This window comes from Scomber scombrus, chromosome 20, assembly GCF_963691925.1.
Source record: "Scomber scombrus chromosome 20, fScoSco1.1, whole genome shotgun sequence".
NCBI lineage: Eukaryota > Metazoa > Chordata > Actinopteri > Scombriformes > Scombridae > Scomber > Scomber scombrus.
In genome coordinates, this window is record NC_084989.1 from 19,470,271 (window position 1) to 19,486,256 (window position 15,986).

The 15,986-nt window shown below is 37.8% G+C and overlaps 3 protein-coding genes across 7 annotated transcripts in view; 1 reads left to right on the forward strand and 2 right to left on the reverse strand.

Annotated features, from left to right (window-relative positions):
* Nucleotides 1-1,599: 1,599 nt before the first annotated feature.
* LOC134002283 (protein adenylyltransferase SelO-like) lies at nt 1,600-8,259 on the reverse strand. The gene is made up of 19 exons (XM_062441611.1): nt 7,147-8,259; nt 6,946-7,064; nt 6,735-6,863; nt 6,024-6,088; nt 5,870-5,926; nt 5,430-5,528; nt 4,912-4,979; nt 4,689-4,776; nt 4,509-4,578; nt 4,310-4,382; nt 4,145-4,228; nt 3,906-4,035; nt 3,702-3,746; nt 3,511-3,592; nt 3,295-3,387; nt 2,601-2,677; nt 2,408-2,451; nt 2,181-2,260; nt 1,600-2,050 (listed from the first exon to the last, which is right to left on the reverse strand). The coding sequence occupies exons 1-19, from the start codon at nt 7,376-7,378 to the stop codon at nt 1,928-1,930; spliced, it is 1,758 nt and encodes a 585-aa protein (XP_062297595.1). The 5' UTR covers nt 7,379-8,259; the 3' UTR covers nt 1,600-1,927.
* Nucleotides 8,260-8,580: 321 nt separating this feature from the next.
* pdss1 (prenyl (decaprenyl) diphosphate synthase, subunit 1) lies at nt 8,581-13,449 on the forward strand. Its single transcript, XM_062441786.1, has 11 exons — nt 8,581-8,739; nt 9,931-9,998; nt 10,135-10,267; nt 10,597-10,727; nt 10,902-11,043; nt 11,154-11,265; nt 11,358-11,467; nt 11,572-11,652; nt 11,736-11,849; nt 12,106-12,186; nt 12,524-13,449. Exons 1-11 carry the CDS (start codon nt 8,581-8,583, stop codon nt 12,662-12,664), a joined length of 1,272 nt encoding a protein of 423 aa, XP_062297770.1. The 3' UTR covers nt 12,665-13,449.
* A 182-nt stretch (nt 13,450-13,631) lies between these two features.
* Nucleotides 13,632-15,986, reverse strand: part of abi1a (abl-interactor 1a) — a 51,210-nt gene continuing 48,855 nt past the window's right edge. For all 5 annotated transcript variants that reach the window (XM_062441783.1, XM_062441782.1, XM_062441781.1 and 2 more), the window contains 2 exons: nt 15,440-15,625; nt 13,632-15,323 (listed from right to left, as the gene is read on the reverse strand). In XM_062441783.1, coding sequence (XP_062297767.1) covers nt 15,148-15,323; nt 15,440-15,625 — 362 coding nt within the window. In that variant the 3' untranslated portion in view covers nt 13,632-15,147. The remainder of the gene's footprint in view (nt 15,324-15,439; nt 15,626-15,986) is intronic.

Genomic DNA, 15,986 nt, shown 5'->3' on the forward strand with positions numbered 1-15,986 from the left:
AGATTGCACCAGACAGGAAGTCAGACACAGAATCGGCATAATAAAACTTCCATCCCCTTTCAAAATAAAACACAATGCGCAGATCACAACCTCACATCCACATTACGTCATAACCGGTGGCCCCAGGTCAGTAGGCAATCGATCAAAGGGTCTCGTTTCACGTCCGAGAAGCAAAGAAACCAGTTGTTTCTTGTTGTTGACTTTATACACCCAGTTCACGGGATCTCGCGGTCTGGCGATTATCGCGTGATCTCGCGGGAATACTGCTGGCTCGCAAGGCACCGCTCCGCTGCTGTAACGCTCCCGGTGTGAGTTGACGCTGGGTAGAGGACGGAGCTAAACTGTGGCGCAGCTGTAAGGTGCCGCTGACGGACCCGGTGGAAATCAAGGGTAACTGTGGCTGAACAAAAGCCTCTTCTTGATCCTTTGTAAAAAAAAATTAAAAATCATATCAGCTCATCTTTTCTTGCACTTCTTCAAGCTGAAGCTAGAAGTCTGCTTAATTACACCAAATCTTTCTCGAATCAAGTCAAAGGTTGATTATCTCTGGGACCGAAGAGTTTTTACCTCCTATTGGGCGTCACCTTGATGTTTGAGCTTCACTGTTCAGAATGACTTATGTGCACTTTTACACTAGAAGGATGTTTCTCCATTGAGGAAGTTTCTATGCGTCCACAATCTTAATAATAGGTACCAGTAACTGAAATAGATTTGTGACGTCACAACTTGTTTGGAGCCAATCGTGGGCCAGTAGGCTGCCTACACTAGTTTGATGTGGAAGTCTCCAGTGCACAGACTCTGATAATTGACTTTTCAGTGAAGTAAAACATTGCATCGCATTGCATCCAGCGATTAAACTTCTGATATTAAATGAAAACTATTTGCATACTTGCATATTTGTAATTTCAATATTGTCTAACCAGGTAAATGATGTTTTGGAACATTTATTATTGTTAACAGAATAATATTTGTCATTTATGTCTTAAAACATGTCTGGATGGGTTTCAAAGAAAACTGTTAGTCAGTTTTTGTACCATGTTTATGATGTCACTGGTGTCTGTATATTGTTCACAGTCTCTTTTTAACAAGATTTCTACTGAAATAAAAAACATGAGGTAATTTTTTTGTACAGTAAAGAAAATACAATGTTGTCATATTGTACTCTTGAGATTTGTAAATATCACAATTTTGCTTGGATGGATGTAAATACTTAAAAAATATATTAAGTGTTTACAGGGAATATAGAGCACACCCAGTTGTAGTAGTTTTAAAATGGCTGTTACATAAATAAATCCTGGTGGCATGAGAAATGCATGAACTGAACATAATGTCTTCAAAGATTAAATTACTGGGTCTACTTTCTTTTGTCACTGTGTGGAGCCTGCTGTCATTGGCTGCTTTAAACACTTGTTATGAGACTGTCTGAAAGCCACATCCTCCCGTAATCAATTAACATAACGCCTCATTAATCCTATAAAACACTCAGAAATGTAAAAAGCACTGGAGCTGTTTTCCATTTACTGGTTCTGGTGTGTGTGTGTATATGTGTGAGTTTGGGAGACAACACATGAACACCGGAAGACATGTGATGAGGTGAAATGTCTGGATCCTTCAAAAAGCAACACAAAGCAACTTCATCTTTGTCTTTATTCTGCATTAATCTGCAATTACAACATGTACAGATGTATTTTCAACTGTAAAACTGTCAAAATATGAGCTAGCTACAATTAGATTTGAATATTTCTTTGGCCATGAGAACTGCATCTTAAAGCAGACGTTCCTTATATTTATAACAACAACAACCTTGACAATTTGGACCAAATATATTCCACCAACCTGACAGAATATGACCAAAAATTTCAAAGAAATAAAAAGAAAAAAGATCACAAAACTTGGGTTGAAATTCTTCATCTTAGCATTTAGCTACTCATGAAGAACAGCTGACCTTTAACCTCTTAGCCCACAGTGGAGGTCTTGCTGCATAGCCCGCCTCCTCTGCAGTCTCTTGTGTAATAAAGGGGAATGAAAGTACACGGTGCAGCTGCTCCACCTAGTGGGCAAGACATGGATGACACCAGTTTAAAAACAAACAACTGAAGCATACTGGGATATTGCTTTGGTTTGAAATAAGTTAAAATTTTAATATAACTTAAGATATAAGTTATTGACCAAATACAAACCTCTGAAAAATCATTCATCTCAGTTTTCCTTATAGCAGCCTCTGCCATCCAGTTCCGCAGCACATATCTAGGGTTCACAGCTGCAGGATATTTTACGCAATCAGATGACCTTCCTGTTTCTCTTACATTACAACATTTTAATATTTGTAAACTTGTAAACGTGACCTCCCTCTAATTTGTGTCCAAGTTATTTAAAAAGTACATCTGTCATGGTTGAATTGGCTTACTTTTCATCCTATCTTGACGATCTGCATCGTTATCATTTGGTTGCCTGAACATAACAAAAAAATCATTATTGCACACAAATGGAAGTGAGGGTTATATCAAATGTTTTCAAGCACACAAATTGCTCTGTCATGAACTTTTTTAGACAAACTGTGTTAACTTGAGTGAGGTCTGACATTACATCGTTCTGCTTACCTGCTGAGCCGCAGCAGGTACATATTGAGCCAATCAGAGAAGTGCTTGTGTGATGACAAGTCTTCAAGAGCCCACATCTAATACAAAACAAATACAAATAAAAACCTGAAGGATGCCTCGAAATAAAAAAAATGAACCTCTGAATAGCTACACTGGTTCAACATTATTTTTTTGCTATTGTGGGTAACTCCAATACTAATAATAAAACACTAATTCACTATTCAATAGGGCTGGAACCAACAATTATATTTTATTATTATGTTTAATCTCACTATTATTTTCACCACTAATCATCTGGATAATAAAACTTCAAACATCCTGGAGTCCAAGGTGACGCCCTATAAAAAGTGTTATTTTCTGCAACTATATCAGTCCAAATGTTACATTTACAGTTTTATAAGACCAAGAAAAGCCACAAAGTCAAATATTTGAGGGCCTTTAACCAGTGAAAAAATGACTTAAATGATTCACTTAATCGACTAATCATTGGAGCTAATAAAAGATTGAAATATAATCTATAATTTAGTTATTTTTATTACCATTTTTCATCCTATATTTTACTTTTACATTTGCTGATACTAAAAAAACTAAATACAAAACAGAGGATGTCACAGTATATTGGCAGATGATCCCTTTGAGATGGAGAGAAAATATTAAAACTTATAATCTTATAAACAAGATACTTTAGCTCTACCTTCGTGAAGTCCCTGTTGTGAAGCTGCTCGGCTGAAGCTTCACTAAGTTGTCTGAATGTCATGGTGAAATCAGACTGTGTGTCCTCCATCATCTGAGGAAACAAGCATGCCATCGTTTATCCATGTAAGACAGTAATACAAGTATAATGTGAGCACAGCCCCTAAAATTAGACTGATTTAATAGAGCATGCAACTCAGATTTGTAAATGACTTGCCTTAAGCAGGAAAGCAATGAGATAGCCATCATCCTCCTCCTCATCAAGGAGCCCCAGTTTTGCTTTAAATATCTGTTGAATCCTGAAATAGATACAAAAATATGATTAGAAAACAACACATTATTATTACTATCAAGGCTTAAATGCAGCATGAGAGAGAAAGTCAGATCAACATTTCAAATGGATCTTACCTCTTCTGGTAAATATCAACATATCCTTTCAAAATGATTTTAGCCCTGAAAATAGACAAGAAGTAAGTGACCCGTTGATTGCTGACCAGTATTGCAGGTCTTGAGAAGAAGTGTAGGTATCATTGCAGTTTCTTTGGTAACCAACAGAAGTCATACAGGTCACCTAAAATACCTTTAAAACAAACAGATATCTGGTGTTCTTACTCTCTCTGCTGTTTATTAGAAAGCACAGGACTAAGAGCCCAAAGGAGTTTCTCCAGGTTGAACAGTCCGACATTGGCCTGAGCTCCTATGCTGTATCTTCCCTCATCGTCTGATGTGTTCGGGATAAAATCTGCAAGAGTTTGCAAGTTTAAAACAGCAGTTTGCCACCTGACAGAAATAGTTATAACTGACATTCAGTTATTTTCGGTTAGCTCAGACATGCATCGTTGCACACATACTGGGGTCGTACGACTCCATGAAGCCAAAAGGTCCGTAGTCGATGGTGATGGACAGGAGACTGAAGTTGTCTGTGTTGCACACACCTGTTGCGATGACACAAAATAAATATCAGCAGATGTGCACGCTGTGTGATTCAATGTTCAGGCAAAACAGGATCTTCTCACCATGTGTAAACCCGACTGACATCCACTGAGCAATTAGATGTGCTGTTTCATTTACAACTGTGGTATATAACACCTAGAAATATGAAAACATGCCACATTACAAACTATGAAACAATAAGGAAAGTATGACGTACAGAATAAACCATATTGTTGATTATTAGTTCTATACAGAAACAACATCAAGTTCAATATAACTTACCAAATATTTATCTGGGTCATTTGAATTGATGGAAGGAAAATGTTCATCGATCACGAAGTTCAACAGCTTTCTAAAATCAACAAGACAACAAATTGATGTTACATGCTGTAGTATATTCAATGCAGTAGAATTGAAATGAGTGATATTATTTAAAAAGAAACCTCATGAGATTTATCTCACCTCAGAAGATCTATCTCTCCACTTTGAGACAAAACTTCTAATGATCCAATCCGAAACCATGATTTAGCTAAACGGAGTACAACAGCTCCTGAGGAGAAAACATAAAGAAGTAATATTGAGGATATAATGAATGGGAAAAAAATCATGTAAAATAGCTGTGTGTAAATGTGAATTTAAAAGCAAATAAGTTTCATCTGTTTTGCGTGGATTTGCTGTATTTTACCTCTCTCTGTCTTAACATTTCCATTGTAGAATTGATCCCTAAACACCGGCTCCTCACTTACAATAAGACTGAAATAAATCAAGTAATTATCAGGTTAATGACAAACACACAAGGTCAAAGGAAAATCATGCACCTTCTTCCTGTGATACAATTCTTTCCAAAACATGTCAACCATGTCATTGGTGTTCAAAACAATAAAACACCTGCCAAATGCTCAAAGTAGCTAGTTTAAGGTAACAAATTCTACAATATACAAGTCCAGGTATTTCTTCTCATGAGCTTCGGTCAACTAAATTAATGTTGTGCACCAATTTTAATTTTAAATTTTAAACATATTTCATATTGCCCAGAAAACTGCACATACAGTATTATATTATACCAGTAGGACTAAAAAGCAACATTTATAACATGACATCCTCATCATCAGATCCTTGCATATTTTTAAACAGATTATAATTGGTCAGACAGCAGATTTTACCTCCTTTGTGTCACCTTTCATTCGTTACTGTCACTCTCACCTGGCGGCCCTGCTGGTGGGAACACCCAAGGAATGCATCGCCTCGCTGCACAGAAATTCTCTGACAGACGAGCGGATCACGGCTCGACCGTCTCCTGATCTGCAGTGAAATGTTAAAATTCATGCAGAAATAAGATAAATTCAGGATAAATAGATGATGGTTACCTCTGCTTGTTTGTTGAAAACATTTTTTTTTCATGAAAAATCATCTGTTTTTAAAAGAAAAAAATGTATGTATAAACCCAGCCATAATCCTGCAAATCATCTATAATCTATAATATAAATAAGATATATTAAAGAAAAAGAGCCAAAGGGTTTTCTGTATAAATATTATACATATAAGTTTTTTGTGGGGACTTGCCTCTGATGCAGGCCAGGATGTAACACCATACAAACTGATAATGGAACAAAGAAGAAAAGGAGGAAAAACAACCAACATACCTTGAATATGGTGTTTTTCCAGAGCCTTTAAGCTGCAGTTCCCATATTTCTCCTTTCCTACGAAACAATACATTTCATAAAGAACTTAAGTTTTGGGCTTTAACTGGAATGGTACTTTAAATATGTGAGGAACCAAATCCAAAAAAGCTCTCACCTGTTGATATACTGACCGAGGGAATGTGCTCGACCATCACCCAGCTGACCTGCCCAGTAGCCAAACTATCATAGAAGCAGATGGAAAAATATATTCATAATTCAATTTCAGTGTGACCAGATCTTATCCCAGATGTGCACATGTGTTGTTATCTTAAAAGAAATTAATTTTCAGTTTTTCTAGACTTTGTTAAGCAGCTTGGTTCTGAGCTAATTTACACCTCAAATGATGGAAAATCTTCTGGGGTTGCACTATAATTGTCTCTGGTCAAAAATAGCATCTGTCTAAGTAATTTGATTAAAAAAAACCTGAATGACAATCCAGGTATTTTTTAGAGATAAGATATTAAGTTACAGCTCAGTTAATCCGTGGACATGATGGAAACATGAATTTTTTCCATATTTAACTATAATGTAATTTTAAAAATACACAAATAAAATCTTTTTTTTTTACTTATTTGAATAAATGAAATGAAATGAAATGTAAATGTATGATTTTATTTGCTCTGTTTTTATTCCTAGTTTTATTTCTTCTATTCTGCTTTTTTTCCCTCTGTGTGGATCAACCTGCTATATAGCCTACTGTAAATAAAGCTGAGTTGGGTTAAACTAGAGGCAATCTGTCTATACTGACCCCTGCTGGTACTTTGTGTCATTTTAGGGTTATATATTAAAAATGTAAACCAGTAAAAGATTAAAAAAAAAACACTACCTGATGACCCCCATATCTGTGTGCAAGAGGTATTGATCCCGGAAGCAGTCTGCCACCACTGGCATAATGTAGGAAATCATCAGACTGGGTCACAGCTGTGTCCAAATCTAAGATCCCCTCAATGACATCCTGTTGAGGCAAATAAAATAAAAAATGAATTCTTTGTATTAATTTTTAAAAAAGTCTGACGCTTATGATATTGTTACACCACCTTAGAAACTGCTGCTAGTTTTAATGGGCCTTTCAGTGGGGTTGGAATGGATTTGGAGAATATGCAGTTCTTCACAGTGCGAACAAAATTGCCATCAACTTCATCGATTGGAAACGCATCTGCGGAAAGTTACAGAAAGGTGTTGACAACATCAAATGATGCTCTATTATTACACTGCCTTCTATCTATATATATTTTTACCCATGAGCTTCTTGCAGGAAACTGTAAATTGGTCCAGGTCCTGTATGAGGTTTGCAGCACTCATGTTCCACCTGGATTTGAATGTGTGTTGGGACTGCTGGGTGTTTGATGCTGTGCTGTCATGACTGTGACAATCAGGGTCGGTAGTTTGGCAGAAATCCAGGACATACACGGGTGTGAAGCTTGATGCTGACACCAGAGCGAAGACTAATACTTTATAGATGCTCCACATTTCCACAAACAGAGCAGCTGCCTCAAATGTATCTGATTTTGTAGACAGTGATGCGGTTGTAGATTGAAAAAACAGGGGCCAATTATGACTTACAGATCATCATAATCATAAGGTATATAGCAGAAGTTGGAAGAGGTAATTCCTAATTCTTCAGTTGTATACATTTGTAACAGTGTAAAAATACTCCACTACAAGTAAAAGTCCTGCACTCTAAATGCATCAGCAGCAAAATGTAAAGTATCAAAATTAATGTAACGAGTATGCAGAAAGGTCAATAGACTGTGTGACTTTATATATACATATATTTGTGCATATTATAAATGAATAAAACATTAATTTATTTCTTGTAAGCTGATGTAATTTATAACAACTTACTGCAAAGGACCTATGAAATGTGCAGTAGTAGTAATAAAAGCATACTCAATACATGCAAATGTACAATGAAATACTTGTGTAAATGCACTTAATTGTTTTCCTCTTATGACATACAGCCATCAGTATAAATACTTTATCGATTATACTTTAATTATGCTTCATTCCTCCTGAAGAACTAATAACTAAACAAATATGAATAAAACCTACATTAGAAGCTCTAACCCGTATTGAGGAACTAATGGAATAAAACGGTAAGTAAAGTTAGTTTAGGCAGGTTTATATGACATAACAACCCATAATAACCCAGATAATTAAGCTGTTATGAAACGACCAGTAACATAGCTCTAGTTAGCTTTAGTTTCCTCCTAAACTTAGATTGTAGCTTTAGTATTTTTCCTGTAGACCTACAAGAAGACACGTTTATATCTTCGGGTTAAACATAAAAAAACAACCATAGTTACACAACCAATGTCATTTTAAAGGTTTTCCAGCATGTCTCTCGTCAATATCTGCCATCAAACCATAGACTGTATACGCAACATGCAGACTTCCGGTTCCGTTCAAATATATATGTAACCTGTCCCATTGCGATATTATCTATTCCTAGGACGGTGCAGGCTAGACCCACCCTCCTCGGCCTGTGATTGGCTTATCGTGGTGTTCTTAATTTAATTCGAACCAATCGTTACTCCTCATACCTAAACCTGACTACGAAGGAAACGGGTAATAGCCAATGAGGAGGCAGAGTAGGGCCGGTCGTGACTTCATCATCCTAGGAAAAATAAAGTGGCTTTCCAATACCGACACATGCTGCTGTGTGGGAAAACATGGCGGCTCCGCGGTGGGGCCAGTGTTTTTTGAGATTGAATAAAAGCTCTTCAACTACGACTTTATTAGAAACCGTGTGGCATTTTAACGTCAGGTCGGTGTCCTTCTCCTCGTCCTCTCTTCGGCGGGTGTCGTGGAGCTCTGGGTCGAGAAATGAGGTGAGTTTGCTGCCTGCAGGACACCAGACTGGGAGAAGCTGTCAAACCCAGGAAGGTCATGCATATTATGGTTACACCACCAGGCTGTCAGTGTAGTTTAACTTATCAGACTGCTGTAGTACAGTGTAAAGGTTGTCTTGTCTTTTTCAAGCGTTTCCTATTTTTTCTTCTTTCTTTTTTTTGGCATAGTGTCTCATTGAAACGAGACTTGTTGCAGGGAGTGTCAGCTTGTACAAAGGTCAAGACATTTACATTAAGCTCTGTCCTATACTTAGTCAGCTGTGCACTATACTCTCACCAGTCGCTAATCATGTTTCCATTCAGTTAAATGTGTTTGTAAAAGCCTACAGTACATTCATTCATTATTTTGCCATTCATTCACATGTCTATAAAAGCTAGTTAGTTTTACAAAATGCACATTAAGAGCAAAGACCACAACATAAACATAAATAAATCAGGGCTGTAGCTACTATTTTAGAAATACTAAGGTCATGAGAACTGTTATATATAAATATACCCCCATCAGCTTGAAGTTTTCATTTATAATGTTGTCTGTTCTGTTCACTGTATGGCTGACATTATCAATTATTTTGATTTATATTTTTCTGCAGATGAATGATTTGTTTGGTTTATCAAATATCAGAAATAAATGGTATAATCACAATTTTGGTATGGTCATGAAATTTATTGGCCTAATCTCAAATTGTATACATTTTACAATCACATTAGACCAATAAAACACAGCAGATAGGTATGATTGGGAAGCTAGAACCAGGTAATGTTTGGCATTTTTGCTTGAAATATTATTAATATGTCCTTTTGTCAAAATAGTTGGATGTTCATTTTCTATGTACTTTTCCATGTGATTGATCTCTCTTTTAAGATAAAGCCTCCTTCACACTAACAGAAAGTTCTCATAGGACACATATTGAAGCTATTGTTTTGCACTAAAAGCTGTCAAATTTAAACATATGATTCAGATTATAAAATAACCGTGCATGTGTGATTGTCGAATATCAACCCCGAAATTAGCAAAAGATAACAAGGACACGACCTCAGTGTCCTCAGTGGTAGCTGCAGCCTTGCAGCATCAGATTATGCACTTTCGTCAATATTACAGTAGAATATCCTGATGTGTGGCGTTATGTACCAATAACTCATCATTTCCTCTCATGTCTTTTGACCTTTCAGGTACAGCCGTCGGTACGATCCACACATTTAAACCCAAATACTTTCAACTTTACCTCATCCCTCATCAGGTGAGTGGTGATGTGATCCGTCTTAATCAAAAAAGCTTTGCTGTACAGTTGTGTTGCAGTGCAATATGTTCCAGACGTAAGTGATATTCAGTATTCTCAGTTCACCTCTACATCTTTTTGTGTTTCTCTCTTTCAGACACAAGTCACAGTTGCTGTATCCCACGCTACAGTCATGCTGTTGCAGAAAAGTACATAGTGATGCAAAGCTGAAAGACCCCTTCACGTTAGCTCAGAAAGACTTAACTAGTTTATATGATGACATCAAAAAGGTAGTTATATTTTCCTAACATTTTTCTACTGTATGGTTTTTGATGTTCATGTACAGAATTGTGTGTTTTGTGTTAACATAATACTTAACTTGCAGTGTGTCTCTACATTGTAAACTTTTCCTTATCTTTCTATGCTGTCTGCATTGTTAAGTGGTCGGATTTGGACTTAATTTGAATGTTGTTGCTCTTCTTAGATTTCATTTGCAGGAACAAATTGCGTTACCAGCAAAACAGAAAGCACAAAGGACATATTTTACTAGTGGGTGTGGTGTATGACACAATTTTAATTGTAAGTAAAAGACATAATATTTTCTTATTTTACTTCACAGGAGCTGGTTGTTTCCAAAGAGGAGCTGAATTCTTTATGTGACTACTATTTTGATGGCAAAGGCAAAGCTATCCGACCAATGATAGTTGTCCTCATGGCCCGGGCTCTCAACATCCACAGCAACAGAGATGGGTAAAAACACAGACTGAATAAATTTACTGGCACAAGCAACCCATACATGACCTGTGATTCACTGATCCTAGACAAGACCCACCACCCTGTGATAAATAGTGATATGAAGCATAATCCAGGGTTTTATTTCATCTCATTTCCTGCAATCTGTCTGTCTGTCTTTGTCCTCGGCAGAGATTTGCTACCTGGGCAGAGGGCCATAGCTATGATCTCAGAAATGATTCACACTGCCAGCCTGGTGCACGACGACGTTATAGACGGGTCAGATAAGCGAAGGGGAAAGCAGACAATCAATGAAGTGTGGGGTGAAAGAAAGGTCTGACAAATAAAATAAGCTGAAACTTTTTCTTTTGTATTCATACAGTGTTTATTTTCCTCTACTTCACTTCACTGACCTTTTTTTTTTTTTTTTAAACTCTTTTCCAGGCTATCTTGGCGGGGGATTTCATCCTATCAGTCGCCTCTATGGCTTTGGCTCGTATTGGTAACATCACAGTGGTTAAAGTGTTGTCCCAGGTGATAGAGGACCTGGTTAGAGGTACAGTACACTTACATTTTACACATTGGAAGCTGTGAGTGACAGGACGTCAACATATATTCATATCTAACCCGTACCGATTGTGCTTCCAGGTGAATTCATGCAGCTGGGCTCAAAGGAGAACGAGAACGAGAGATTTAAACACTACCTCGAAAAAACCTTCAAGAAAACAGCGAGTCTTATTGCAAACAGTTGTAAAGCAGTATGTACGTTCTGTCTCCACATAAATAGCACAGGGATAGAGAAAAGCCTCAGTTTCTGCACTTAATGTTTTTTTGTCAACTGTCCCGCTCTCTTTCACTCAAGGTATCCATCCTGGTAAATCCTGATCCTGAAGTTCATGAAATAGCCTTCCAGTATGGGAGGAATGTTGGCATCGCATTTCAGGTGAGTTTTGACCTGGTTGGTGATCAAAACTGTCCACAGAAATATGCGATTATAATATATGTTCATTTTTCTCTGTCCTGTAGCTGGTGGATGACGTCTTGGACTTCACAACAGGCGCTGCTCAGCTGGGGAAGCCCGTAGCTGCAGACCTCAAACTGGGATTGGCTACTGGACCAGTTCTGTTTGCTTGTCAACAGGTGAGATTCAATATTTAGCTGCTCATATGTAGATGCAGGAAGCTCCAATCCACAGTGTAGCGCCAGAGAGGTGTGTGCTAGTTTTCTAGTAGAAAATAATAATAATATAATAAAATATAATGTGAGATTATAGTTTAGCTGAAGTTCACAGGAGGATTTGCAGGATTATTAAATAGTCTAACCAGGATAATAGTGAATGAGAGACTAAGACTACATCTGCATAATGTCAAATTGAACCTTTCTTTTTTTCCCCCAGTTTCCAGAACTACATGCAATGATCATGAGACGGTTCAGCACTAAAGGAGATGTAGATCAAGCCTGGCAATACGTCCTTCAGGTATCATCAATAATAAATCATATTCAGAATTGAACTCTCCTCATTAAAATAAAAGGCTTTGAACTTTTACAAATTCAATCAGATTTTCTACCTAAAATGTTCTAAGATGATTCCTGTCATCAAAAATCTGTTTTAAATGATCCTTCTTTTGGATTAGAAAAGGGAATTTTTCTGATTCCCCTGTTCAAAATATTTTAATTGTAAACTGTGTAGAGGACTGATGATACTGTACAATCATCAGGGCATCTGGTGAATCTTAAGCTATGTATTCATGTAGTTTGTGATTGAGACTAAAAGGTTTATAACCTCTGCCATTTCCTCTCTAATCCTCTGTCAGAGCGATGGTGTGGAACAGACCAAATATCTGGCCCAGCGCTACTGTCAGGAAGCCATCAAGCAGGTCAGTTTGCTCCGGCCGTCCCCAGAGAGAGACGCTCTCATCAGGCTCACTGAGATGGTGCTCACCAGAGACAAGTGAACCTCCAACGCTAGACATCACTTCAGGCAGCTACCTGTGGAAAGGGAACTCACCCAGCCACCCCCGTGTCCATGCAAGCCAGGGTTGGCCAAAGGCGGTGAGAGAGGCGATGGGACTTTGGTTCGGAGGAATCCCTGATGCTGGTTTTAGTGCCAATTCTGAATCAATGTGGCATCAAGCTGGTTTGTGAAAACATGATTAGAATCGAGGGATCAAAACGGCATGCGGGGGCCTCTCTGAACTGATATCTGTTGTTTCATGACTCTCTACACTACACCCCAAAATATACAAGAGGGTGAGACACTTAATAATGATTTGACATATTATTACACTCGGTTTTTAGTGCACGTACTTGTGACTTCCTAAATTAAATCAAAGTGACAATTTGGGAATAAATAATAATTGTAAATTATTGGATGGCACTGAAAGAGCCAAAGCTAAAATTTCACTGCATACAGTAGTGTAACTGCAATGGCCTCCCATATCTCAAACTAGCCAATCATGTATCAATACAGTTGGTGTTATGCTAGTGCTGAGCTGTGGCGGCGTTGCAAAAACTCTCTGTAGTTCCAAACGTGACAGAAGTGCATCTTTGTCATTGGTGTGTTTGTTTGGATCTGTGTTAATGTCATCAGAGATCCGTCCAAACCACAAAGGCCAAACAGTCACGTGTCTTTTTGAAATGTTATGAGGTTACTTCTATAATGCAAAGTGCCCTGTAACAGCCAAGGCCTTAACATCCATAATGACTGTGTGCTCAATAAACCAACATTTTTTTTATTTTACGTCAAGTCTTTGCTCCGTTTTTAATCCCCACCCTCCCTCCCCAAGGGATCACACATGCATGTTGTACATAGAATTGTTTATTATAAAAGACTGTACATTAATCAATCAACATATTATATATACAAATGAAGGGCAGAGAGAAGTTTCAATATTTCTACCCAAGGAATTGAGCCAGAACATGTTTGTTTTTTTTATTTTTTAAATGTTGGATATACTAAAGCAAACGGGCAACACATCAAGGCATTAGCTGCAAAAATCCTGAAATGGTACATAATGCATGTTAACCATGCATTGTGAAAATTAGGTTATGTTAGATGTGTGTTCGAGGGCCAAAAATAAAAATAAAATAAAAAATGTTATCAAGATGATTCTAAGACCTGAGTGAAACCTAATATTGATTGGCTGATTTTATTTTTTTTAACTCAAGTTATTATGTACACCTGTGCAGCCCGGAGGATTTTAAGTGTTCAGAGCATTCAACATGGTCCTCGAACCCAGAGCAGGTTATTGTTGCTTTGACAAGACTGAAGAGGTATTAGAGTTGTTTATTGGTCTACGTTCAATCTGAATTGTCACACGGCAGTGTCAGGCACATCTCCCCAATCTAATCAATCATTGCCCGCCACCTGCTGCCTGTCAGAACCATTGTCCTTTATTGACAGTCACCAATGAACCCTACAGATTTAGATGTGGATTAGTATAAAGTTAACAGTGATGAGACATAATCTTAAAATGCTTGATAAGAAGCCAAAAAAAAACAAAAGGAATGTGTTCTCTTGCTTCAGACAGATCGAAATGCATGAAAAAGTAAATTTCCTGTTATTATTTTATGATTTTAAAAGTTCAAATATAAGGGAGATGAGTCTGTGGGAAAGCCTGAAATTTACTTCTAAAAAGTTCAGTGATTTCAACAGAATAATAAAAATTTTAACAAAAACAAAAAAGGTGAATACATTTACAACATAATGGCAATAAACTTAAGGTTACAATATATCTATTAAATTTTTTTTGCATGCTTTTAACGCCAAGACTGATGTTCAGGAGTAATTGTTTCCTTGAAATACCATACACAGTATTTAAATTTGTATGTTATCGACAGGCCGTTTAAATTTTTCGTACGAATGAGCCTCGTGGAGTCGAGGAGGGCACCACTAGTGAAAACTATCGTAATTGACATTCACTGAATTTACATTACAGGAAGAAGTGGCTGCGGCTCACGTTATGTACAAGTGACAATACAAACACTTCAACTGAAGGTGCTTACATGACACTAACAGTTTATTCGTTCCATCAAACCTACTTTAATATTCTTGTTCATGAAAAGATTCAATACCGAATCGCAAATCGTTGTCCAGGCAAGATGACGCCGTACAATCCTTCAGCTGTGGGACCATCGGTCTTTGAGTTCAACCTGTGTGAGCATCTGCAGTCCAATTCTTTAGAAACTTTATTTATTTTTTATTCTTTTTACATATTCCATAAATGTCCCCCAACCGCCCATATAACACCAAAATAAACTAAATAGATATTACTTTTCATTTTATTTGCAATCAGTATGGGAAAGAAGATTGTTTCATATCAAAAGGAGATCATACAGTTACGTCTAATGCGTCTCGGGAGTCGGTTTGCTGCCGTCGGTCTCTGGGTGGATATGATATGACTGAATAAATACACTGTATTGTTACTGCGAGGTCCCTTCAGTCGGCGTAGTGCATGATGCTCTCCACGTAGTTGCCGGGGAAGAGGCCGGTGACGCCGTTGGAGACGCCTTCGTACCAGCCGTCGTCGTTCTTCTTGATGACGTAGATGATCGCCCCCTCCATGAAGCTCAACTCATCGTCTTTGTCCTGGCAGTAATCATAGATGGCCACCACTGAAAACAGATGTTAGTTCATTACAAATCAGTTGTAGTTGGTCCAATGAATTTTAAAGTGATTTATTGGTTTTAACGTGACCCAAAGCTGGTTTCTCTTCAATATCCGCACAAACCTTTCTCAACATAAGTCTTGGGCGCCCACTGCGGATCTCCGTCAGCGTAGGGGTCATTATAGTGCACGACAGCAGCATCCTCCTCCTCATAATCCACTGGAGGAGGTGGTGGAGGGGGAGGAGAATCGTCAAACAGAGGCAAGTCATCTGGAGGTGGAGGGGGAGGTGGAGTAGGAGTATCTGCAACTGTTGTAACAAAAAGTGACGTTCACTTAAAGAGATTTTTTTTAATTTAAAATAAGTCATAGGTCAACACAAGCCTGGCGGTGGAGGAGACGGCGGCTGAATCATGCAGAATTAATCACAGGACATGCATATGAGTGTGTATGTCAGATATTTGAATTCATGAAGCAGGCTGCATCACTGTTAGGGCTTCTATGGATCTCTTAATAGGATGATGTACTGTATGTACTTTAAGCCTCTTAAGAGGTTCATGTAGTTTGTGCTCCTCTTGTTGAGCTTCGAAGCTCTACGCATGCATCTTACGGGGAAACAGGCAGTTACACAGGATTTAAGAAATTATCTGCCTACGATTATTAAATGCAGT

Bases quoted from the DNA above. Each gene is read 5' to 3' on its own strand.
- LOC134002283 (XM_062441611.1), bottom strand. From the start codon at position 7,378: ATGTGGAGCATCTATAAAGTATTAGTCTTCGCTCTGGTGTCAGCATCA. The intron at 7,065-7,146 runs GTAAAAATATAT...AACTTTCCGCAG, and splicing joins TTCCTGCAAGAAGCTCATGG to ATGCGTTTCCAATCGATGAA. The intron at 2,678-3,294 runs GTAGAGCTAAAG...GTTTTGTATTAG, and splicing joins ACAACAGGGACTTCACGAAG to ATGTGGGCTCTTGAAGACTT.
- pdss1 (XM_062441786.1), top strand. From the start codon at position 8,581: ATGGCGGCTCCGCGGTGGGGCCAGTGTTTTTTGAGATTGAATAAAAGC. The intron at 11,653-11,735 runs GTGAGTTTTGAC...TCTGTCCTGTAG, and splicing joins ATGTTGGCATCGCATTTCAG to CTGGTGGATGACGTCTTGGA. The intron at 11,850-12,105 runs GTGAGATTCAAT...TTTTTCCCCCAG, and splicing joins TTCTGTTTGCTTGTCAACAG to TTTCCAGAACTACATGCAAT.